The 25,965-nt window shown below is 49.3% G+C and overlaps 1 protein-coding gene across 4 annotated transcripts in view; it reads right to left on the reverse strand.

Annotated features, from left to right (window-relative positions):
• LOC147611468 (uncharacterized) overlaps positions 1–25,965 on the reverse strand; it is a 61,784-nt gene that overhangs the window by 16,356 nt on the left and 19,463 nt on the right. For 2 of the 4 annotated variants that reach the window (XM_086784552.1, XM_086784551.1), the window contains 3 exons: positions 21,683–21,760; positions 21,389–21,577; positions 8,041–8,154 (listed from right to left, as the gene is read on the reverse strand). In XM_086784552.1, coding sequence (XP_086640678.1) covers positions 8,041–8,154; positions 21,389–21,577; positions 21,683–21,760 — 381 coding nt within the window. The remainder of the gene's footprint in view (positions 1–8,040; positions 8,155–21,388; positions 21,578–21,682; positions 21,761–25,965) is intronic. The other 2 variants (XM_086784553.1, XM_086784554.1) reach the window with 2 other exon arrangements.

A 25,965-nucleotide genomic window follows, 5' to 3' on the forward strand; every position in this document is an offset into this window, starting at 1 on the left:
ACGAAGAACTAGATACAAACTCACCTCATATAAGGGCAGGAATCAAGTGATCATAAGGGGAAGAGACACTTCTCCTCCGGCTGGCCGCTCTGTGAGGAGAAGGCTATCTCATAAGGGGGAGGGGGGGAAACAACCACATAGGTAGTCTGTAATGCCAAGTGGGGTCACCACCTCTATCTGCAAGAAATGGGCCAAGCCTCCAAAGCCTCAAGAAAGCTTCCCGCCGCTTCCACATGAAGTCAGAACCTCCCTGTAACTTCCCACACTGACCGCGGAGGGTGTGAATGATGTCGAGCCAAATGCTCCTAATGGACTCAGCAAGCAGAGTGTGCATACCCTCGCTGCATCTAGTGCGCCAAATGTGCCAAGCTGCGATGCTCCTGCAAATCTCCCATCTCTGGCATGAGCCTCGTCGCCAGTGGTCAGTAGGTGGGGCTGTGACTGGTACTACCGAAATACGATGGTGAGAGACCTGAAGGGCTAGCCCTCCCCCATCCTCCTCATAAGCCCTCACCACTCCAACCTCTGTGGCCCAAGCAACAATGCCCCATGTAACGATCTAGGTCGAGGCCATGTCCATAGTGAAGATGCGGAGAATCTGCTGAGCCTTCGGGCAATCCCAAAGAGAGTGTCGCTCAGACTCCTACGGCTCGCCGCACCGCACCGCAGGCAAGCTGTCGGCCAACCCCCAACTACCAGCCAAGCTCTTGTGTGCCATCAACCAAAGAAAGAGGGTGATCTTTCTAGGCTAATAACTGTCCCAAAGCCTCTTCCAGAAATCTGAAAGGAAACGCTGTGAGAGGCCTTGCGTGACTGCCAATGTGCTGCTGTTGCCGGGATGCCATCAATCTTGGCATCTGGATCCTACGGCCTAGCCGCGTTGTATATGCAAAGAACGGGGGCATCCAGAGTCTCCTCCCAATCCGCAAGGTCATGCCAAGTTCACTCTCTCAGAATCTCTCCCTAGCCACCTTGGCCGGTGGTGGGTCTATGTGCCACTCCCATGCCCGAAAACCAATCACCCTCACCCTCTGCAAGGTGCAACCACTGAAATCCTCTAAGGGAAGCTCGGATCTCTCTAGTCTGCCATGGGATCCAATATAAAAAGTGAGTTGACCACTACGCTCATTTTCTCCATGGACCGCCACGAGAATATCATGTCTGGTAAACACACCTAGCCACACTGGGAGAGTCAGGTCTAGGATAGGAGTCAGCCACTTCTGAGGGATAGCTGAGTCGATGTCGATGTTGAGCCTGTCTCTACCCCAGACCCCTACCAGGCCTCTCTCTTGCACCTCCAGGGTTAACTACCTGTGTGCGATCCAATCTCCAAGGGACGTGGCTGGTCCTATGCTCAAGGCACCCCATGATACATCAGGTCAGGCCCCCAACATGTGGCCACTGGGTAAACGGATCAGGGGTTCCAGACCAAAGGCTGCTGAAGCTGCTCCTTTGAGGCTGCCGGAGCTATCTGTCTAAGGGCCGGCCTGATCCCAAGCTCGAAGTAAGCTGTTTGCAAATCTGTTCTCAAAAGCTAGGCTAAAACCGCAAACCTGTATCTCTGTGAAAATCCATTTGATACTCTACGGCCACCGGCCCCCTAGACTCGGGGTACGGGCTAAAATCCGGGCCAAGAGGAAATCCTTCCAAGGCTCACCACCGGGAAGGAGTCCTCTAACGATCAACTTGCCCAACAGGGCACGGCTCTGAATAGTGGGGTCAATGAGACCTAGCCCCCCTGTATGACGTGGCTGAATGATCACTCTACATGACACCTTGGCCCTGGCTGGCCTTCTGTCAATGCCGGCCCATAAGAAGTTTCTGATCAACCCCTGTACCTCGCCAATACATGCCCGAGAGAAGGCCCAGCACGAAGTGATGTACCACATGGTGGTAAGAAGAACGTGGTTCACCACCACCACTCTACCTGCTGCTAGGGAGAGCCTCATAGAACTCCAATATAAAAGCTTCTTCCAAATACTCAAAAGAAGACAAGCGAGCTGCTGCTCAGGAGAGATGTCAATGCCAACTTGGCAACCAAGATAGCGAGCTAGCATGCCCCTCGGGATCCACTGGAAAGCCTCAACTGGGCGCCAAGTCAAGGCGGGTGCAGAGCCTACCCAAAAACCACACGACTTATGCCAGTTGATCTGTGCTCCTGATGCGCAACAAAAAACCTCGATCGCCTCCACGAATCTTTGGAGATTGCCCACATCTCCGGAAAGGAAAGCTGATGTGTCATCTACAAACTCTAAGCCAAGCAGCTCCTCCTACATGCGGAGGGGGAGACACAATCCCTGAAGTTTGGTCTCCTGGGCTAATAGAAAACTACTCATAGCCTCGGTGACGAATAAGAAGAGGTAAGGTGCCAAAGGACAGCTGTCACCATTTGGTCCATCTCCATTTCTAGAGCCACTTCTATGGGATTGTCACTCCATAGAGCGGTCAGATTTGTACCATGTTCACATCTGGCCAGGCCAGTGCCCCATGTGAAAGGGTCAATTATCAAGTGGCACAAAACTGGTTCCTGACCATGTGCCACCTCCTGATAAAACTGACCCTTTCACATGGGGCACTGGCCTGGCCAGATGTGAACATGGTACAAATCTGGCCGCTCTATGGAGTGACAATCCCATAGAAGTGGCCCCAGAAATGAAGATGGACCAAATGGTGACAACAGCCCTACTGTACCGAGCGGGAAAGAGGAAATCTATTACCACGGGCTCAACCTAGTTGTGCGAGGTTGTGTAAAGCCCTGAGACTCCATGAATCCACTCCACGGGGAATCCCATCGAGCTCATGGTGCCCTCTAGAAAGCTCCAATCCACCCTTTCAAAAGCTTTCTCAAAGTCTAGGAGTAGCACTATGAGGCCCTGCCGCTGCATCCTGGCCGAAGCTGTCGCCTCCCAAAAGGTGAAAGTGTTGTCCAGAATGCTCCGAACCTGAATAAAGCCAGTCTGAGTGTCATGAACCAAGTCCGAGAGAGATGGCTAAAGTCTCCTGCTGATGGCCTTGGCCAAGATCTTATATGCGGTCTCTAGTAGAGTGATGGGTCTCCACTGTTGGATCTCCAATCTATCACCACCCTCCTTAGGAATCAAGTGTATCAAACCCTCTGAGAGCCTCTCTGGCATGGCACTTGTGAGCATAATCTCATTGAAGGCAGCTTGAAGACCGCCTTCCAAGAGATCTTAGTGATGAAGAAATAGAGAGACTAGAAGCCCGTCCGTCCCCGGGCATTCGCCCCTGGGTAGTGCTGTCACTGCCTCTGCCAACTCCTAGGCAGTGAATGGAGTCAATAAGAAGAACCGAAGAGAGGGGAGGAACCACCTCTCTCGTGTGCTTGCAGACCCTCTCGCGCGTGTCCATCACCTGTGGGGATAATGGGACACCTGTGTGAGGAGATCGAAAGAAATCAATGGCCCGATGGCTCTATCATGGGGGGGATCATAAACAATAGCTCCATCCTGGCCACGCAGCCTGCGAATACCATCTCTCCTCCTGTGGGGGCCGGCTATCTCAAAGAAATCCCCTGTGACTCTGTCACCGGCCTGAGTCCCGAATGAAGCCAGCATGGTATATGTACTCCACCCTCCTCTCCGCAATGGATCTAATCTCCGTGCGGGCCGCAGCAAAGTCGCTCCTACTCCCTAAATCCCTCGAATATGCTCTGGGCTGCCTCCTGCAGCAAGAAATCGTTGATCTCCTCTAGGCCAGCATCCAATGTGCACGCAGTAGACCCTGAGGTCAAATCCAGTCCCGCCCAAATCTGCTCTATCTAACTACAGATCTCGGGGTCCTAAATGAGGCTATCCGGAATCCTAGAGCTTGCATGCCTGTCATCATGCCTCCAAGGGTCCTCTAGGGACATAATATCCGGGGCGTGATTTGAAAAAGTAGTGCTTGCCAAGATACCAATCATGCCCCCACGGTTGCAAGCCCACTCATCAACGTAAAACCTATCAAGTCAAGAGAGGTTGGGGCCGATGCTCCTCCTATCCGATCGCAAGAAGCTAAGTCTCCCAAGGCTACGCCCAAACTCTGGAAGATGCCAAGGGTCCTGTCCCGTAAGTACTAGTATCATCTCCTCCCAGGCAGAGTACTCTGCTCTTGAGACCGTGGCCGTGCCTCCTCCAAGTTTGCCCTTTGCTACCTCTATCATGTTGAAGTCACCACCCATGCACCAAAAGTTAGCCTAGGGAAGGGCCTGTCGGACTTTGTTCCAAAAGAGGACTCTACCTGCAACGGTGTTCGGGGCATAAGCATTGAGGAAGCCTACGCTATCCTCTCCAATCAAAATGGTAACCCACTGTGCTCACCCCGAGACTATAACTCTTGAGCCTGTCACTGTCGGCAAAAGCTGCTCACTGACAGAAATACAAACTCCTCCCTACGTCCCTGAAGGACCGAAGGATGGAGACCAGAAAGTAAGACTCCTCCCTACATCTTTGAAAGTATGGCGGTGCGCCCCTCAGAGAGGTGATGCTCCTGGAGGAAAAGAATGTCGATAGGTCCCCCCACTATGGCTCTCTGAAGCTCTTCTCTGAGGACGCCTCGTCTCTGAAAGCATTGATGCCTCCCTAAACCCTGTATGTTCTACGAGACTATCCCCATATTAATCTCTGTGTGAGGCAAAACTAGCGGAACTGCCTTCCACTCGAAGAGTCTTGGGCGAGGGTTTAGACGGGGAATGATCACAATCCCTCTTGGGGCGAAGAAGCGCCAAGTGGGCACGGATCCTGTCCTCCATGTAATACCACTCTATCCAAGCGCGAGGGTATGCGTACTCCAGACTCCATCGATCACAATGGAGGTACCTGTAAGAAGGGGAAAGAGGTACTGCGACAAACGTATGCATGAACACAAAAAGCAGCACCTTCAAGCTAGAGGCCACCATCTCCCCGTCTTGGTCTCTGTGGCCTCAGCCTCCAAGCTCCATCCTAGCCAATGGCCATAGATGGGTGAGTACGTCGGTGATGCGAAGGTCGTGAAGATGATGGAAGAGCTCAACCACCTGACCCTGGATGGTGGCAGTCACCAAATCTGAGTCCCACTCCGTCCCCAGGGCTGCACTCAAAGGGAGAGAGAAGAACATCGCACCATTCTCTCGCATAGAGGGTGTAGCAAAACCGCACATACCCGAATAGGTGTTATTGTCTCCTCAAACATATATGTCCCTTCCGCTGGAAGACATAGGAAGAAACTATAATCCACAAGCTGCCCCAAGATCCTGGGGACCCACCTAGGCACTCTAGCGGGAGAGCCCTCACCGGGGAGGTGGAAATGGTCATATTCACCGACTCAGAGAAGTGGTGAATCAAGCGGCGGACGGAACTCGCCAACTACCTCAGCTCCGGATAGGGGGTTGTTGAGGGTCGACGGGAGTGCTCTAGAGAGGCGGAAGGAGAGAGGGGTGGGGGGGGCTCTGATGCAGAGGACGGAGCTAACGGAACTGTTGTGGGGCAAAGACAGGGGCGAGGATGGAGGATGGGGAGGGGGCGGGGAAGGAGGCTAAGGGGGGGGCCCGGGGGCGGGGGGGGCGGGGGGGGCGGGGAGGGGTGCTCTGCTAGAGATTCATCGAGGAGGAAGGCTGCTGGGAGAGGCTCACCAGGGGCTCAGTGGGGTCTACCGGCCTGACTGGGCACTAAGAACCAGGGGAGGGATCTCAACGGGGAATCGGCCGCGAAAACAAAGGGGCCGGATGGGTCCGCTCAGCGACTGGAGGGGGGCCGTCGCCAAAGGGTGGATACTGCAATAAATGAAGTCTTGTATGGTTCTCACAACCTCTATAATGACTCTTGACTGAGAATGAGCCCATCTCATACAACCAACTCCTTCAAAGGCAATTTCACTTTAGATAACCTCCTCATCATGAGAAAGTTATAACCAAAGCGTCTCTCCGAGTACTTCAAGAGATCCTTTTTGGGCGATCTCTTGTGGGATTCATTCAAAATAAACTAAAGGTTTTAAATGAAGCTTATTATCTCGTTGCCTTTTTGAATGTGTGGATCAACTCATGGCAAGCTGCCAATATCCTTCCGTAAGTTGCTCAAACAATGAGCAAAGCATGGACTAAATGTGATATGTGGATACCTGTCTTCAAGCCCGAGGAAGCCATGATTTCTGCGAATTCGGGCAACAAATTGATCAACCTTTCAAAGCTATCCATGAGACGAGAGAGAGAGAGAGAGAGAGAGAGAGAGAGAGAGAGAGAGAGAGAGTAATGAGGCCTTTTTTTGTTTGCTGTATAAGGTTTCAAAGTGAGAGAAGAGAGAGAGAGAGAGAGAGAGGGAGAGGAGAAAGAGGAGAGAGAGGAGTTTTAAATTTTAATATTTGTTGTAGACTGTGTAAAAGTTTCAGACTGTGACATGTGTGAAAGTTTCAAACTGAGAAAGAGAGAGAGAGAGAGAAGAGAGAGGGAAAAGTGACCACCTTGCTTTGGAAAGATGGAATGGAGTCCAAGTGTGAAGAGTCGTGTACAACAAGTACACTCCGGAGTTTGACAAAAACTCAGTACGAAGGGCTTTGTGTGAATATATGCTCTTATGTGTGTGTGTGTGTGTGTGTGTGTGTGTGTGTGTGTGTGTGTGTGTGGAGTGCGTGTGTGAGAGCATATCTTGATACAGAGTTCTACACCCACTATTGGGCACTGATGACGTTAGTGGGGATGTTATAGTATCTAGTCCATACTATGCATAATGGAGTTGCTAGTTATATAGTCTTGTGGGTTGACTACCATGAGTATATAACATGTACGTTCCTAAAAGGTGAATTTGGGCATGTTCCTAGATTCATCTAGGTATATATATATACACTCGTCACTGGACCCTAGGGTTGGTACACGAGCAGGCCTAAGGCAACAAGCTACAACCTGTAGTAGCAGGTACACTCGTCGCTAGTACACAAGGCCTGAGGAGACAACACTGAGCAGGTACGCGGGGGGCGGGCAGGTGTGAGGCGATAGCAGGTACGCGAGTCGCGGGCAGGCGTGAGTCGACAGCAGTACGCCGGCAGCGAACGTACGATTGTCCCCCTTTTTTTCAATTGACCAAATGTCATTTTCTTTCCACGTGGAAGGGGGAACATGAGCCAGCGGTTCCATAACGGCACTCCCCAGCGTTCCAATCGTTCCCACGTCCGTTCCAACTCAGGCATTCCCTTTCCAACGTTCCGCCCGTTTTGGGCAGCTTTTCCATGGGGGAACACATTCCGCCGTTCCCGAGGGGGGGAAACGGCGTTCCCCTACTAATCTAATACTATGCCATCTACAATGGTCCGGTAGGCCTCCAAATCGGGGTAACTCAATGTTGCTGCAGAGTATTCATTGGAGCAAGGTATTTGATCAACCACTTGCTTTGTCTCATCCAAGAAAGGCCTACAATTTCTCTACATTGGGGATTCGTCACATACATGATATCATGGATGAAAATGGTTATGTTTTTGCGGATTGCCCCTCAAGGAACGACTATTTCTACGGAGATGTCTCGTTGGGGTATTCCCAAACAATGGGTACTCTTTTGGCACAGAGGCATATTGCCATTCCATCTTGTAGGCGGTGCTCCTATCCTAGAGAGACAGTGCCTCACCTTCTTTGGTATTGCTTTCACTCTCTGGGATTTCTTGATGATTTGTCTCGACACCTCCGGGCTCGTTTTCTGAGAGGCGTTTCGGGCAAATGTTTTGGCTTTTTGGTCGCCTTTATCCTCCACTACCAAATTATAAAGACTTCCTTGACTGGACTAGATTCTGGGCATTGTGGACCATCTACCATGCTCAGAATAAGCTGCTCTTCTCTGGCGATCCCTCCGAGATTCTCATGAAATTGGAGGGCTTTCCTTCCAGTGACTAGAAGTGTTTTCCCACTGTTTCTGAACTAAGTAATAGCTGCCCCACTCTGAGCCAGCTATGAATGTACATTGTTTTTTCTAATGAGACAGTAAAAAAAAAGTGTGTGTAGATATGTGTAGATAATACAACTGCAAAGATGAACTCTCTAGCATAGGTAAGACATAGAAAACAAACAAAGCTGATTGTTCATACCCGGAACTTGAAAACATCAGTGTACTTTTCAGATTCGACTTCCTCCACATTTGCATTGAGTGCATAGCCTTGACTCACAAACAGCTGAAGGAGTTTGTTGATGCCTTCTAACAGCTGCATTTCATAAATATGATCATGTTCTCACTCATCCTCAGGCATTACCTATTAATAAGAAGAAAGCAATCAAGGACCAAGGGGACCAGCACAACAAGACCAAGGCTGGTTTCTGAAATGCAACCACAGTTGTTATCTGTAGCCATAGACAATTCTTATCATGCTAGTCTTTTAAAGAAATATTCAGAACCAAAGCTCATCAGAGCCAAAGACACTTCCAATAATGCTGTAGTCTTTAATTTGAAGAGATATGCAGAAACAGAGCTTATGTTAAGGCCTACCTGTCTAAGTGTAAGTGAATAACATAGATAAGAAGCAATGGAAGGCTTAAAATGATTCACAAGCACACATGAATACTTAAACTTTTTAAACCGTACTTCTGTGAGCAAATCTGGTCAAAGTGGTCTGATGCTGGAAACTGAGAAATGCTAAGGAATGCACTATTCCAGATACTAGACCAAGCAGCTTTTGGGCCTGGCCATAAGCTTCCCCGGCCTGCCTGTAACCAGTGTGAGATGTCCAAACTGCCCTGAGGATCTGGTCTAACTTGCACATACATGTGAACATGCTCTGGATGCTGACAGGCTGCCTGCCCGTTTCCCATGGTGTAGAGGTCTGAAGCCCGCCATATCTCATAAGTCCAAACACTGCTTGGGTAATGTGGGTCACATTCTCCCCACTAAAGCTCCTCACCTGGATGACTTCCAAATGGTCCAGAGATCTCCCGGGAATCTCTCCCTCCCTTGTTGCAGCTTACATTGCGCCATTGTCTAACAAAAAAGTGTCTCTTGGTAATGCATCTGATAAAGCACCTCTGCCACTGATGGAATCCTCCTGTGGAAGTGCCCATTAAGAAACCTATTGCTAAAAAATCTTCAAATAGACGCCATTCCAAAAGTCACGGAAGCATACCCATCCACTGGTGAACCTGCTCAGATGGATCTCACAGACTTGCTTTGCCTAACAGTCCTACAAATGGAAAAAGCTAGAAATGGAGATGCTGCCCATCGGAACCTTTGACTGGAACCTGCATCCACCTGCAATCCCTTGGCTATGCATGCTTGAATCAACAATTTACCAACTCCATGTTAGGCTTAAAAGGGTCACCTTCCCTATGGATACACTCTTGTGGAATATACATAAGGAGATAGTGTTATATTCAGAAGTAAAATGTGCAGCCATTTCCTTTGAAGCTTCTGCAAATACAGCAATAGATAGGTGGAGAGCCTCATCAGTGGCGGGCTGCTCAAAGACTAAAGACGTGGGGCATGTTCACACAATGCATGTGTGAGCTAGGTTTCGGACACCCTGGTCGACAGGGTGAACATGGCATGGCCAGGCCAGGTCGAATCAGGGCGCCCAAGCGTGGGCACATTGGGTGTGAACAGCAACTGGTCAAGTATGAGCATTAAACCTTAGCAAGCAGGGTAATAATGTTTATAAGCAAAGAGCATGTCCTAAGCAGCCTGAGCAGCGCATACGCAGCCGATTTTCAAAACGTGAGCAGAGTTTCTCTGGAGCCAGCTCTGAATCCCTTGTCAAATCTTACATTGACCCCTCGATTAAGACATACTTTCCACTGATAGGAATCCTCCTGCAAAAGCACCCGTTGAAAACACCTATTGTTGAGAATTCTTCTAATAGACTCACCAAAGCATACCCATCCCCACAAGTGGGCCTAGCTCAGTTGGATCTCAAAAAAGAAAAAAAACAATAAGACAGTTCTATAGCTAAAAAGAGCTAGAATTGGAGATGTTCTCCGTTTGGCTAGAACCTGGCTATGCAAGCTTAGATTAACTTCCATCAATCCTAACCCCCCTCTGTGGATCGGAGCCTTTACTCGCCATGATATCCCCCTATCAGCAGAGTAGCAGGGAAACGCTGTTTCCCCCCCTGGGGAGTGGTGGAACGCGTTCCCCCATGCAAAAGCTGCCCAAAACGGTCAGAACGCTGGAAAGGGAACACCCGAGTCAGAACCGCCGTGGGAACGATTGGAACGCTGGGGAATGCCGTTACGGAACGGCTGGCTGCCGTTCCCCCCCATGTGGAACGAAAACAACATTTGGGCAATTAAAAAAAGGGGACAATCGTACGCCCGCCGTCCGCATATTGCTGTCAACTCACGCCTGCCCGCGACGCGCGTACCTGTTGTCGCCTCACGCCTGCCCGCCGCCCACGTACCTCCATAGTGCTGTCGCCTCAGGACTAGTGTACCAGCGAGACGAGCATACCTGCTGCTGCAGCCTGTCGCCTCAGGCCTGCCCGTGTACCAGCCCCAGGGTCCAGCAACGAGTGTACCTGCTATACACAACTCTTCACACTTGGACTCCATTCCATCTTTCCAAGGCAAGGTGGTCACTTTTCCCTCTCTCTTCTATCTCTCTCTTTCTCAGTTTGAAACTTTCATACACGTCACAGTCTGCAACAAATATTAAAATATAAAACTCCTCTCTCTTTCTCTCTCTCCTCTCTGTCTTCTCTCAGTTTGAAACCTTATACAGTAGACAAAAAAAGGCCTCATTACTCTCACGTCTCTCTCTCGAGACTCATAGATAGCTTTGAAAGGCTGATCAATTTGTTGCCCGAATTTGCAGAAATCATGGCTTCCTCAGGCTCAAAGCGATCGGCTTCGAATGCAACTTGGTGGGACGAGGTTGAAAGGCTAGAATGCTATTCATCTAAGGGAGGTGCAACACAATGGAAATGTAAGAAATGTGGAGGAGCAAACCGTGTGAGGGCACATCTATGCCATGTAAACAATGAAAAAGCGCAAGTGAACAAATGCCGAGGGACAACACCTGAAATGCGTAGAGAGCTTTTGGCAAAGTACCCAAGTGAAGAGGAGAAAGCATGTGCATGAATCATGATCATGTAGCATTCAATGTTGCCAGGTCCCCATATTTTATTGAAATGGTCCAGGAGATTGCACGGTATAGCCTAACATATAAGCCTCCTTCCTATGAGACACTACGCACCACCTTGTTGCAAAGGGAGAAAGCTGCAATTGAATGTGCTTTAGAATCTGTGCATGAAAGTTGGGCAAAGAATGGGGTGTCACTTATTGCAGATGGCTGGAGCGACACTCGAAAAAGGTCCATTCATGGCATGCTTATTCTCGAGGAAGAATGCAATTCATTTCCTCACATGATGCTTCTCGGACTGGAAAAACCGCATATCAGCTTGTGGGTGGCATCTTCCAGAGTTTGGGCGCAGCCCTGGGAGTCTTAGCTTTTCTCGATCGGATAGGCGGAGCACTGGCCCCAACCTCTCTCGGCTGGATAGGTTTTATGTTGATAAGTGGGCTTGCAGCCGTGGAGGCATGGTTGGTATTCTGGTAGGCACTACATTTTCAGATCATGCCCCAGTTATTCTGTCCCTGAGGACCCATGGAGGCATGACAAACATGCGAGCTCCAGGATTCCAGACAGCCTCATTCAGGACCTTGAGATTTGTAGCCGGATTGTTAAAAGCAGATATGGGTCGGTCTAGACTTTTCCTCAGGATCTGCAGGGTGCACTTTGGATGAGGGCCTTGGGGAGGTCAGTATTTTCTTACATGAGACAGCCCAAAGGAGATTGGAGGGATTTCGGGAGCAAGAGAGGAGTCTGAGGAGGGGCCTAGCCTCTTTACAGCGTCTTCAGGAGAGTTCCCCGGACAGCCCATGGATTGAGAGTCGGATCAGAGCTGCCTACACGGAGATTCGGTCCATTGAGGAGAGGAGGGTGGAGTATAGATACCATGCCAGGGCCTCATTCTGGACTCAAGCTGGTGACAGAGTTACTAGAGACTTCTTTGAGATACCCGGCCCTCACAGGAGGAGAGACGGTATTCACAGGCTACATGGCTAGGATGGAGTTCTTGTTTCCGATCCCCCGCAGGTGAGAGCCATCACCACGGATTTCTTCCGTTCTCTTCTCACTGGTGCCCCATTATCCCCCCAGGTGATGGATGCGCGCAAGAGAGTCTGAAGACACATGAGAGAGGTGGTTCCCCCCTCCCTTCGATCTTTTTTATTGACCCCTTTCACTCCAGAGGAGCTGGCGGAGGCGGTGAAGGCATTACCTAGGGGCAAATGCCCGGGGGCGGACGGGCTTCTTGCTTCTTTCTTTCTTCGCCATTGAGACCTCATGGAAGGTGGCGTTCGCGCTGCCTTCAATGAGATTATGCTCACAGGTGCCATGCCAGAGAGGCTCACAGAGGGCTTGATACATTTGATTCCCAAGGAGGGTGGTGATAGATTGGAGATCCGGCAGTGGAGACCCATCACCCTTCTAGAGACGGCCTACAAGATTTTGACCAAGGCCATCAGCATGCGACTTCAGCCTTCCCTCCCAGACTTGATCCATGACACTCATACTAATTTTTTTCAGGATCGGAGTATTCTGGACAACATCTTTACCTTTTGGGAGGCGATAGCTTCGGCCAGAATGCGACAGCAAGACCTCATTGTGCTACTCCTTGACTTTGAGAAAGCTTATGATAGGGTGGATTGGAGCTTTCTTGAGGGCACCATGAGCCGGATGGGATTCCCCATGGAGTGGATTCGCAGAGTCTCAGGACTTTATTCAACATCTCACAGCCAGGTTCTCATTCAGGAAGCCCGAAGCAACAGATTCCCCTTTCCTGCTCGATTCGATAGGGCCGTCCTCTGGCACCGTACCTCTTTCTATTTGTCACCGAGGCCATGAGTAGTTTTCTCTCCGCCCAGGAGACCAGACTTCATGGATTGTGCCTTCCCCTCCGCACGCAGGAGGAGCTGGTGGACTCAAAGTTTGCAGACGACACAGTAACCTACCTTGCTGGAGATGTTGGGAATCTCCAAAGATTCGCGGAGGCGATAGAGATTTTCTGTCGTGCATCAGGAGCACAGATTAACTGGCACAAGTCATGTGGTTTTTGGGTAGGCTCAGCACCCACCCCGCCTTGGCGACCAGTTGAGGCTTTCCAATGTATCTGGAGGGGCACTCCAGTCTAATACCTCGACTGCCAGGTTGGCATTGATATCTCTCCCGAGCAGCAGCTCGCTCCGCTTCTTCTGAGTATTCGGAAGAAGCTTCTATATTGGAGGTTGGCGAGGCTATCCCTTGTAGGCAGAGTGGTGGTGGCGAACCAGGTACTGCTTGCCACCATGTGGTACATCACCTCGTGCGGGGCCTTTTCTCGGGCTTGTATTGGCCAGGTACAGCGTTTGATCCGGAACTTCTTGTGGGCCGGAAGTGATGGGAGACAAGCTACGGCCAAGGTGGCATGGAGAGTGATCATTTAGCCACGTAGCAAAGGGGGGCTAGGTCTCATTGATCTAGCTATACAGAGCCGTGCCCTGTTGGGCAAGTTGTTTGTCAGAGGACTCCAACCCGGTGGTGAACCTTGGAAGGATTTCCTCTTGGCCCGGATTTCAGCCCGCACTCCGAGCCTTGGAGGCCCGTGGTCGCAGAGCACTAGATGGATCTTCATAGAGATGCGAGCCCGTGGTTTTAGCCCTGCCTTTGAGGACAAATTCGCAGCCAGTCTACTTCGTGCTTGGGATCATTTCAGGCCAGCCCTCGGACAGATTGTTCCGATGGCCGTAGAGGAGCAATTTCGGCAACCTTTGATCTGGAACCCCTTGATCCGTTTACCCAGTGGCCACATGCTAGGGGCCCGACCGCACATATCCTGGGGCGCCTTGAGCATGGGACCGGCCAGGTCTCTTGGAGATTGGGTTGCACATAGGCAGTTACCTCAGGAGAGGAGGAGGAGAGAGTCCTGACAGGGATCTGGGGTAGAGACAGGCTCACCATCGACATTGACTCAGCTATTCCTCCAGAGTGGCTGACTCCTATTCCACACCCGACCCCACCGATATGGCTAGGCGTGTTCACCAGACACGATATTCTTATGGCTGTCTATGGAGCATATGGACAGTTGTCTACTCACTTTTTCTATTGGATTACATGGCAGATTAGAGAGATCAGAGCACCCCTTGGAGGAGTTCAGAGGCTGCACCTTGCAGAGGGTGAGGATGATTGGTTTTCGAGCACGTGCATGGCACGTAGATCCAGCACCGGCCAAGGTGGCTAGGGAGAGATTTTGGTGGTTATGGATTTGGGAGTGCCGACCTCTCACGCGGTTGCAGTGGGACCCTGGAGAGTGGACGTGGCATGATCCCACAAATCAGGTGGAGACTCTGGATGCCCCTTTCTTTGCATATACAGCGAGGCTCGGCCGCAGGATCCAAATGTCGGAGATAGATGGCACACCGGCAACAGCAGCACACTCGCAGTCTCAGGGCCTATCATAGCGCTTCCTTTCAGATTTCTGGAAGAGGCTTTGAGGCAGCTTTCGGCCAAGGAAGATCACTCTCTTCCTCTAGTTGACGGCACACAGGAGTCTGACAGTGGGTACTTGGCTGGCAGTCGGAGGGCGGCCAGCAGCTTGCCCGAGGTGCGGCCACCCCCGGGAGTCTCAACGACATTGCCTTTGGGATTGCCCGAAGGCTCAGCAGATTTGGCAGCGGATTCTCCGCATCTTTGCTATGGACAGACAGGGCATTGACCTAGATTATCACTTGGGGTACTGTCGCTTGGGCCATCGAGGCTAGAGTGGTCAAGACTTGGGGGAGGCCATGCCCTTCAGGACTCCCACCATCATATTGCAGTAGTACCAGTCACAACTCCACCTGCAGGTGTTTGGCATCCAGGCTCATGCCACCACTGGGAGATTTGCAGTAGCATAGCAACCTGGCACATTTGGCGTGCTAGATGTAGCGAGGCCATCGAGGGTACCCACACTCCGCCGGGTGAGACCATCAGCGGCATATGGCTCAACATCATTCACACCCTCCACGGTCAGTGGGGGAAGTTGCAAGGAGGTTCTGACCGCATGCGGAAGCGGCGGGAAGCCTTCTTGAGACTTTGGAGGCCTAGCCCTTTCCTCACAGATAGAGGCGGTGACCCCATTTGGCACTACAGACCACCTGTGTGCTTGTTTCTCCCCCCTCCCCTTTATGAGATAGCCTTCTCCTCATAGAGCGGCCAGCCGGAGGAGAAGCATCTCTCCCCCTTATGATCATTTGTTTCCCACCCTTATATGAGGAGCCAAGGTAGCCCGCAATAGTTCTTGGCAGTTTGGGACCTTTGTTCCAGTGGGACCCAAGCAAGTGTGTGGGAGTAGCAAGACCCCTTCAGCCCGGAGAGCCCCTTTCTTCCATTACACAGCAAGGATGGGTCACAGGATTCAAATGCATGAGATAAGACAGCACCCCGGCAGCAACAGACTATTGGGCCTCCCAAGGCATTTCACCCCACTTCCTAGGATATTTTGGAAGCGATTGTGGGACAGCTTACCACCAAGGAAGATCACACACTTCCTCTGGCAATAAGCCCACCACAGCCTCGCTGCTGTCAGCACTTGGTTGGCTATTGGTGGTAGGCTGGCACATTGTGTGCAGGGCAACCAACCCCCCCTGGAGTCGTAGCAGCAGCGCTGCCATGGCAGTGGATTCTTTGTCTCTATATGCCCGGAAGATCCTCAGCAACGAGTTTCATCGCATGGGGAGCTGTTCGTTGGGTGACACCAACCAGTCCCACCCTCCACTACGAGGAGGCAGTAAGAGGGCAGGCTCTCCGGCTATCGCATTAAACAATTAACATGGTTCCCACTCCTAACCTATCGTCTAAGGCCTGAATCCAAGCACGTGTCTAAGGTGGGAGATCATTAGCAGCATTGCCACATAGCATATTTGGTGGGTCCGTTTGCAGCAAGGCCAGGGAGGGCATCCCTGTTAAAATATGTGCATCTAATATGTTGTGTGGGAACTAGGTCTTATGTAGGTTTAAACCTTTTATTACGTTGGTGCAAGTCAGGATACATCTTTGTAGGCTGTGATGCTTCATGACGTGCCTATTCAAAGGCCTCCCTTCTCGTGTTTATTATCCATTCACAAGCATATTACACGCTTGATCTGCTGGCTGAAGTATTGCCATTGTATAAACCTCTTGCTACAATCAAAGCTTGAACTTGTCTGACATCTCTCTCTCTCTCTCTCTCTCTCTCTCTCTCTCTCTTTGCCATCTCTCCCTGTCTCCTCTGTTTTGCTTCCACATTGTGCAACTCTAACATGGTATGATCACTCTAGGTCCCAGCTGCCTCATCTGCAATCTTTCCCCTCCCTTCTGCATTTTTTTGGAAGCAAGAAGCTGGCTGCATTCTTGGACAGTGGCTGTGTTTTCTTCCTCGAGTGCCTCTCCTCATCAGCGTTTTCATCTAGTGGTGCTCCTGCCCCTACGTTCCCTGTGCAAGACATCAAGGTGCAAGTCCAGGTGGCTGTGTTTTTGCTTCTCAGAGCATTTTCAGCAGTGGCTGGTGGTGTGTGGGCTGTTTTTACAGCCAGGACAGCAGCTGGAGGTGGTTTCTTCACGTGTGGTGTAGCCCGACAAGCGGATTCGACGGTACCCCCACTTCCGCGGCTACCCTCCCTTCCCGTTGGTTGCTTTCCAGTGGGTTTTGTGAGCTTGTTTTGCTGCTGTCCAGCCCCTATCTAACTCAATTTTCAGAGGGGGCTGATCAGTCCTCGTGGTTCGTGTCGTTGGAGAGTGTTGAAGATTGGTCTTGGAGTGCTAAGATTCAATAAGTTCAAAGGCTTGCTTGCGGAAGGTGGACTATTGCTGTGGATATGGGTCCCCCCTTACGACCGAGGAGGACAAGCTCGACGGAACTAACTATACTCATTGGAAGTTGAATATGCAGGTCTAGTTCATTCATAAGAGTTTGTGGAATATTATTCAGGGCAGTGAGAAGAAGCCCGAGCGTCTCCAAACCTCGAGACATTGGACCCAAGCTCGGGAGGATCAATTTCTTTCAGGTCTTGAAAACTGAGAGGATCATGATTCCAAGGCACAGTCGGTGCTTGTGTGGACCATTACGAAGGAGGTCTCACCAGCCATGCAAACCCTAGGCAGTGCACATGAAGTTTGGTCCAAGTTGGCAGATCTCTATGCTCGAATTCCTCGATGCGGGCAGTTACTCTACAAGGTCAGCTCTACAGTCTAGTGTTTCCGGCAAGCAGTTCTAGGCCGTCGTTTCTTATGAAGGCCAAGGTTATCCATGACCAATCTGGCAATGGGTGTTGCCTTGTCCTTTGCTAAATGGTTGTACTGATCCTCACGAAGCTTCCTTTGACCAGTTACTCTACAAGGTCAGCTCTACAGTCTGGTGTTTCCGGCAGGCAGAGTTCTATGTAGTTGTTTCTTATGAAGGCCAAGGTTATCCATGACCAGTTACTCTATAAGGTTAGCTCTACACCTCGCGGCATCGCCTACAGGTGGATAAATAAGAGCCTACGGGCGGCTGTCTACGGTTGGTGAAATTTGGTAACTATGGGAGAATCTTGGGCCAAAGGCCAGTTGGGGGCGAAAAAAAAAAAGTTAGCTCTACAGTCTAGTGTTTCCGGTAGGTAGTTCTATGCAATCGTTTCTTATGAAGGCTAAGGTTATCCATGACCAATTACTACTATCATTTGGTCCCTTCACCAACCTTGACCAATGTTTCACACACTGAGCGGAACCAAGGTGTGAACGGGGATTTTCCACAAAAGAAAGCTATAGCATTTTACTAACATGGTTTGGCCTGAAAGATGGCCATACAGCATGAGCAACATGGGATTTTATTCATCAGAGTGACTTATAATATTTATAAGTCAGTGTGTTCACATATCATAAATGATGGGCTGGACATATTATTGTTTTTGGGCTTGGACAGGTGGACAAAAGGAAGCGCCTAGATGAAACTTGGACATCAAGCCAAGAAAAGCACAAAAGCTGATATATTTGGACAAGTTCAGTTATTTTTGGGCTAAAAATTGGAGTACAAGCCAAGAAAAGCTAAAAGTTGATATTTTTGGGCCAAAACTTGGAGTACAAGCCGAGGAAAGCATAAAGTGGATATTTTGGGCTAGTTCAACCACTTTTAGCCAAAAAGGGAAAGCACTTCAATAATAGAGCTACTCGACTTCATTAAAAGCAAGGATTTGGGCTGTTTTGAGCAGGGTGCATCCCCCTCTCTCTCTCTTGCTGGCCAACTGCAGTCTTCTCTCTCCTCCCATGCACAGAAGCTGGCCGACTACAGTATTCTCTCTCTCTCCTCTTTTGCACTGGCCGTACAGCAGCTATTGATGTTCTCTCTCTCTTGAGCTAGCCGTACAGGGCACAGCAGGCTGTACAGCTCTCTTTCTCTCTCTTTGCGCAGGCCATAGAGTGGCTCTACGGGTTTCATACACATGAGAAACTCTAGGGCTGGTTTGAGGCCTGTTTTGGGACTGTTTTGGGACCTGTTTTTCAGGACTGATTTGAGAGCTCTTCTAGGACTGTTTACGCCTCGGTTTTGGGGCTGTTTTGGCCAGAGATTCAGGGCTGTTTTGGGCTCTGTACCAGACTGTTTTGGCTGATTTATGAACTGTTTATGGAGCTGTTTTTGGGGCTGATTTGAGGCTCTATTTTGGGACTGTTTTTGGGACAGTTTTGGGACAGCTTCTGGAGATGTTTGTATCTTTGCACTGGATAGTTATCTGGGCAAGAGATTTGTGTTGATGCTTTGTGGAAAATCCGGTGTTGTATTATGCACCTACACCTTGGTATCTTGTAAAAGCTTCTATGTGAATAAAGAGTTCCTACGGGGGGCCGGCTGTTCCGGCTTAGTGCGGTGTTATTGTATTATTTATGGTTCTTCCACTGTGTTGTGATGCTCTGTGTCTGGTATTTGAAGTGTTGGTCTATTCTATTGTTCCGGGTCCCCGCCCTTTTTGTGACAGTTACTGGCAATGGGTGTTGCCTTGTCCTTTGCTCAGCTGACTGTACTCATCCTCACGAAGCTTCCTCTTGAGTATGATGTGGTTTCCCGGGCTTTGCGGTGCCACTTCACAGAAAGCAAGCAAGGTTTTGATGACCTCAACTCCCTTCTCTTGGAAGAAGAGTCCGTCCTCGTTTCACAGGATAAGGTCAAGATGTCTCTTAATGGTCAAGATCAGGCACTTGCTACAATGCAGAAGAAAGGTTAGAGCCGATGCTACTCATGTAATAAGAAAAAGGATTGTTTGTCCAAGAAGAAGGACAGCCAAGGTCAAGGACAAGTCTTCATCAAAGAAGAAGGGCAAGGACAAAGAACAGGAAAGTGACTCCAATTCTTCTACTTCTAGTGCTCTCAGGGCCCTTGTGGCTCAGGAGGACTTGGACGGTGTGCTTCTCTGGCCATAAGGACATGTTTCCCCCCACGTGCAACCACCCAAAGGAGGCTTGTGGGCGGGAGAGGAGGTTGTTAACAGATCCAAATTTTGGTGCATGGGAACCATAAGTCAGAGTTCCAAGCATGAAGAAAATATGGCAAGACAAGTCATCTTTGGTTTTTGGGATGTGATGTGTTCACTGTCCACTGTTGGGAGATTATGGGTGTGGTATGTCTGACAGCTCATCATTCTATACTTGGAGTTCACTGCACATTGGTGTGGACCAAGCAGATTACTTTGTTGTTCAGGGTGGCATTATGTCTTGAGGAGACAGCTTGGCAGGTGCATCTTCGGCGGTGTATCCAGAATTTGCAGTACCGGGGTGTCCATGGATTTTGTCTTTATCATCAGCTTCCCTTCTTCAGACATTTGCTCACTATGAGCTACAGAGGGGGTGTTAAAATATGTGCATCTCATATGTTGTGTGGGAGCTAGGTCTTATGTAGGTTTAAACCCTTTATTAGGTTGGTGCAAGTTGGGATACATCTTTGTAGGTGGTGATGCTTCATGACGTGCCTATTTAAAGGCCTCCCTCCCCACCACTCTTGTTTATTATCCATTCACACGCATATTACATGCTTGATCTGCTAGCTGAAGTATCGCCATTGTATAAACCTCTTGCTATAATCAAAGCTTGATCTTGTCTAACATCTCTCTCTCTCTCTCTCTCTCTCTCTCTCTCTCTCTCTCTCTTTTGCTTCCACATTGTGCAACTCTAACAATCCCCCACCCCCCCCACCCCAGTTGAGTCCATCAATGCTATTTAGATCGATATCACATTCACACTCTCCATGGCCAGTAGGGAAGTTCCAGGGAGGTTTAGAACGCATGCATAGGCGGCAAGAGGCTTTTCTTACACACATGGCCCCAAGGCCCCTTTCTTTTTGATCCGGATGGCGGGATCATTTGACTACAGGCCGCCTGTTTGGCTTTCCCCCCCTCCCCCTGGTTGTATGTGGTAGTTCCCTCCGAGAGCCACCAGCCATGAAGGGACTACCCTCCCCCAGATTTTCATCTCATTTGAGGGTTCTGAGCTTTTACATGTAGCCTATGGCTGTTTGATCGTAACTAATAGAAGGAACTTTTCTTCCCAAAAAAAAAGAACATAGCTGAAAAGCACTCCCCGTTTCTCGAAAGCTTTCTATCAACAGGATTGGGCTCTAATACCATTGTAACGTCCCAACCTCATAGATCACTTGTGGTTAGCTTGCAAACTGAGAAACGTGAAAAACCTCGTATCTAGCTAGCTCACCGCCCAACCATAAAGCCCCACGAGCTCACCCCCGAGCTGAGTCTAGAGGTGTCTACAGACATGGCTCACAAGTGCGGTAAACCCTAGCGTCCCATACCACTAGGAAATACCCCTCCGAGGTGTCGTCACATGGAGTAGAAGAGATGCGCTCTCCACAAGAACTATGCCAATAGTCGATTAGTATAGGCCTCCTAAAGCAAGAGCCATCAATAGCCATTGCCTCTAATAACCACTAGACCTTCCCATAGATGCTTAATCACCGCACCTTGGTTAACCTAACCGAAAGTTAGACCTGTTAAGCATCCTAGGGTTCCGGATGTAACAGTACAACCTCAAGAAGGGATCCTCTTTCTGGCTGCCCTGTGTGTGCTCCCAATTCCCAAAATTTCCAACCATCTCACTAAGGTAGCTCAGCTCTTGGACTAGAAAAATAATATTGTAATGCTTTCGGATGGTGATGGCATTCACAGTTCATATAAACAAGACCCTGAAGCCAATGAGGTGATAGCTCAAGTGGTGAAGGTGTTTGCCTAGGACCAAGAGGTTCTGGGTTCAAAACCCCCCTTGGTGCTTCCTTGGCGGTATCGCCTACAGGCAGATAATTAAGTGCCTACGGGTGGTGAGAAATCAGTAACTACAGGAGAATCTTGGGCAAAAGGCCAGTCAGGTGGGGCAGGGGGGGGAAAGGCCCTGAAAATAAAGATTGCGAGTCTAATGAGGCTTACACATTTCGAGTTCGACATCGGAGGGCAAGGCCTTGGCACATTGAAACTTTCACCTTCGAAACCCTCCAGCAATCTTTGGTAGATGAGATTGCCTGCCTTTCTAGTGAAGGCAAGTGGAAGTAGGGAGTTCTGCATAATGCTGGCATCCCTTCTTACAGTTTGCAGCTCACCATCAGCTCCGTTCTTCTCCTGCATAAAAAGATCAACTACAGTAGGAGAAATACAAGCTGATGCCTTTTTATAAAACAAAAACAGACAAAGGAACTTCTGCAACTATTAGAAAGACTTGCTCACCTGGAAAACAACTTCTCCAGTTCTCATCTCATTGGAAATGGTTGCAAACTGAGCAAAACTTATGAAGTCGAAGTATAGCTGCAACAATTCAATAAGAAACACAAAGGTAATAGATGTTACATGCAGCTCTAAAAGGTTCAAACATAGATCTTGACAAGACAGTTCAGATCTGAGATTTGATCTGACCTTGAGGTAGCACTATAACTCTTGAACATACGTCATGGTTGTTGCTTGTTCAAAACCAACCTCTTTCCTCGCAATGCCCTCCTGCATTCGCACCATCTGGCCACTCCATGAGCTCTTCCCTCCCCCACTTTCCCCCTCTCTCCTTCTCTTGTCTCCTCTTCTTTTGCCCCTCTTCTCCTCTCTTCCCTAAAATCCCTTGATATCCACCATTTCTCCAAACCCTTTATCTAAACTCCCTCAAATTATCCCCCATGTTTCCCAAATTAACCCCAAGTTGTCCAAAAAATCCCCCCCAAACTGGACAAACTCATCTGATTTCCCCTAAAAGTAAACCATATGCTAAGTTTAAATATTATTGGCATCCAAGAACATACATATGCAGCTATGGAGGATGAAAGATATTCATGACAGGTGTGTAGGAGTAGAGTGCAAGTAGAGAGATGAGATGGAAGCTCAAGCCATCACAATGGTGCATGGGGGAGAGAGAGAGAGAGAGAGAGAGAGAGAGAGAGAGAGAGAGAAATGAAATGAAATGTTATATTAACGTCTTCAAAAGGCCAAAGTGACCTATGAGACCAATGTTACAACCATGTGACATCTGATACACTGTCTGGAAAAGAAAAGAAAGAACTAAAGGTAAGTATCTAGCCCTACAATACATCAGTAGGGAGCATCCGGAAGCAGCAACTAGGGAGAGTGGGAAGCTAATGCTACTAGTCAAAATGGGGTACATGAGTACATGGATACATGAATATGGGGGAGTACAAAAGTGACAGTGAGTACAACAGTATATGGCTGGAGTGGTAATCATCCTAGGAGCTCTAGCATGGGTCTCTGCCGGATGGCCTGGATATCTGCCATAGTGAGATGCTTGGTCGGACGAGCCCGATGCCTCGCAATGATGCTCTAAATCCTCCGGTGTAGGCACCGTCTCCGATGTGAGGATCCGCGAATCCCCCGGGCGTCTGGATCTGCCCAACTGGATAGCTCTCTCAACTAGAGTCCCACGGGGTGCCTGCTGCTGGCATGTTAGCTGTGTGTCCTCCCGTGTAGTCCCTCTAAAGAAGTCAGTAATCTGTCTCTATGTGGACTCCCTGCCAAAGTCAGTGACTCCATGAAGCTTACAACAACCAACTATCATACTTGGTCTTTCTACACTCAGTTGTTGCTTGAAGGAGCCAGTGTGTGGATGGCTATCTCCACACCTCACTTGGTGGATCCTGCTTTGCAAAAGCATATTGGATGCTCGGGCTCGTCTTATCATCATCCATTGCACGACTCCATCCATACAGGCACAGTTTGTCTCCTCTCGGAGTAATGCTCATCACATGTGGACAGAGATCCAGAGGAGGTATGGGAGAGTTTCGACAGTGAAGATTGCCAAATTGGAGTCAAATATGGAGAAGCTTACCATCATTGAGTCAGATAACTTGATTGAGAAGATTGGAGGGTTCTCCCATATCAAGCTGCAACTTGAGGAGTACGGGAGCACCATCAACAATCCCATCCATAAACTTCTTGGTAAGTTGCCTGCTTCCCTTGATTCTTTCAGGGATAATATTTATTTCCGTGATCCTCTCCCCCCTTTTGAGGAAGTCATGAGTTATCTCCACAACAAGTGCATGCTTCGTAGAAAAGGCAAGTCGGAGTCTGCTTTTGTTGCCTCTAACAAGGATAAGAGCAAAGGCAAAGGCGGAAAAGGGAACTCCAACAACAAGCAGAAAGTCACCACAAAGTCATCTTCTGACAACGACGATTCTGACAATTCTAACAACATCAAGGGTTCCAGGATGAAGGATTCTTGTGAATTTTGTGGCCGACTTGGTCATTCAGAGGCCAAATGTTTTGCCCGACAAGCTGCTTCCCGCAAAGCTAAAGCAAAGCTGGAGTCCTCCTCCGATGGCTCAGACACTTCACCCACAACAGATGGCTCAAATACTTCACCAACGACAGAGGAGAGTACGAAGTCTCATGCTAAGATGGCTTTTCTTGCTGTCTATGATCCCCCTGTTTTTCCATCTTCGCAAGAGCAGGATGAGTCCATCCTGGTGGTCACACAGGAGACTTCTGATTCAGAAGTCAGTGCCCTAGAGGATTATTTACAGGAGTTTCTGACAGAGACCTTATCAGTTCCTCTAATCCCTTTGGATGAGTATCTCCCTTCCCTTGTGCTGTTTCATGCTGATGCTATTATTGCAGATTTAATCTCCTCTCTTTCAGAGGGGGATAATGGTTCTTCTACAGAGCAGGAGGATGATTTTGTTGAGATATCCTCACATATTCTGGAGCTTCCTACTTTGGCGGCTTCTCTCCTGGCTGTTGCTTCTCCTTCTTATGTTTCAGAGGAGGCATCTTCCACTATCTTGGAGCTTGTTCCTACTTCGAACTTGGCAAATTCAGCTATCACTGATGATCAGTTTGTTCTAGTGGTTGTTTCAGTTTCTCCTTCTTCAGAGGAGGATTCTACTTTGGTCATGATACTTGTTGCAGATGCAGAGGAGGTACCACATTTTTCGGAGCCACCTATGGTTCCATCTCCTGAGGGCTTCTCTCTCCAGATTGATCCTAGTGTTTTGTCTTCGATATCTTCTCGATCTTCTCGTGGCTTCTTCCGGAGACCTTCTCGGTATTCATATATACTGTATCTTCGCGAGCTTTGTGCCTTTTATGAGGAGGTTGTTCCTTCAGACTCTTTGGAGGATTTTTTGCAGCATGTCGAAGTTGGTCCACCCATCTGGCGCTGAAGAGGAGGTGTTGGAAATTATTTCATCCCCAAATGGACTTTCCCATGCATATTTATGCTTGTATCTGGCTCCATATGAAGCCCTGCATTGGCATATCTTAGCAGAGATTTTTCTGCATTTTTTCTACCATTTTTTTGGTATTTTTTAGGCATTTTATAGCATTTATTGCTACGTCATGCTGTCAGCCTGCTACAGCTGGCCAACCAGCATACTGAGGTACTATAAAAGGGCTGGCTCCCTTTTCCCTCGAATCATCTCTTTTTTCAGCTTTTGCAGTGATAGGCTTCATCTACGGGACCTCCCTCATGCTGCTCCACATGATGTACTACCTTTTCTGTTGATATTCAGCAGTGATCTTCTTTTCTCCTTTATGCTTGCTGTCCATATACAGTTTTGTACAGTTCTTGCAGCATTTCTGAGTGGGAATTACAGCATAGTACCCATTCTTTCAGGGGGGGCGCACGCGGTAGAGAAAAGGCAAGGGGGGGAGGGCCCCAGCAGCAACGCAAAGCAGGGGGGGTGCACAGCTCGCTTACAGACCCTTGAGTGCAGAGAGCTGCAAGATAGCCGTCTTGTGACGTCGTCACCCATTTTTTGGGCCCTGGCCCGCATGAAGCTAGCAGAATCCTGCCTCAAATATCAAGATGGAGATAATGATGCCCCGAGCTTGGAGATGATATTGTATGTGTTCCTCCACGTGGGTGTCACTCTTCCTTTGAGGCCTTTCTTGCGTTTCCTTTACTGTGACGGATGGAACACAGAGCAGACATACCGCAAGGCCAGAGCAAAGTGGAGCGACAGGATCAGGGATCACTTGGTCCGCATCTGGCCCCAGCCTGATTGTGATTATTCCCCCTCCAAACCAACCTCGAAGACCCTCTGTAGCGAGGGTGTCTTGAGCAGATCTCACTCCTCCCATCCTTAGTTATGCGGATCGTCTCTTGGAATGTTCACGAGATGGGGAACCCCGCTTCCATCGCCCAAGGGGCGTCCTTCAAGAGCTTCAAAGAGCCTGTGTAGGAGGCCCAGTCGATCTCTTGTTCCTGCAGGAACATCACCTCTCAACAGGGCACACCCGCAAATGCAGGAAGATCTTGCTTGGACACAACCATACTCTCTCTCCCTTGCCTTCGGCCCTAAGGGGAACAAGGGAGGGGTTTGAATCTCGATCAATGAACAATTGCTTCCATCGGTGCTAGACTTAGGCACCATTGTGCAAGGAAGGGTGCCGTGGATTATAGTCATGGTTGGAGAAGACCGTGTGGGCTTCCTCAACATTTATGTGCCCAACAGGGTGGAAGGGCAGAGACTGAGTTCTGGACCTAGGTGCGACTGGCACTTCCTCAGGCAGAT

The sequence above is a fragment of the Cibotium barometz genome, chromosome 47 (assembly GCF_041138505.1).
Source record: "Cibotium barometz isolate CiBa-2024 chromosome 47, ASM4113850v1, whole genome shotgun sequence".
Classification (NCBI taxonomy): domain Eukaryota; kingdom Viridiplantae; phylum Streptophyta; class Polypodiopsida; order Cyatheales; family Cibotiaceae; genus Cibotium; species Cibotium barometz.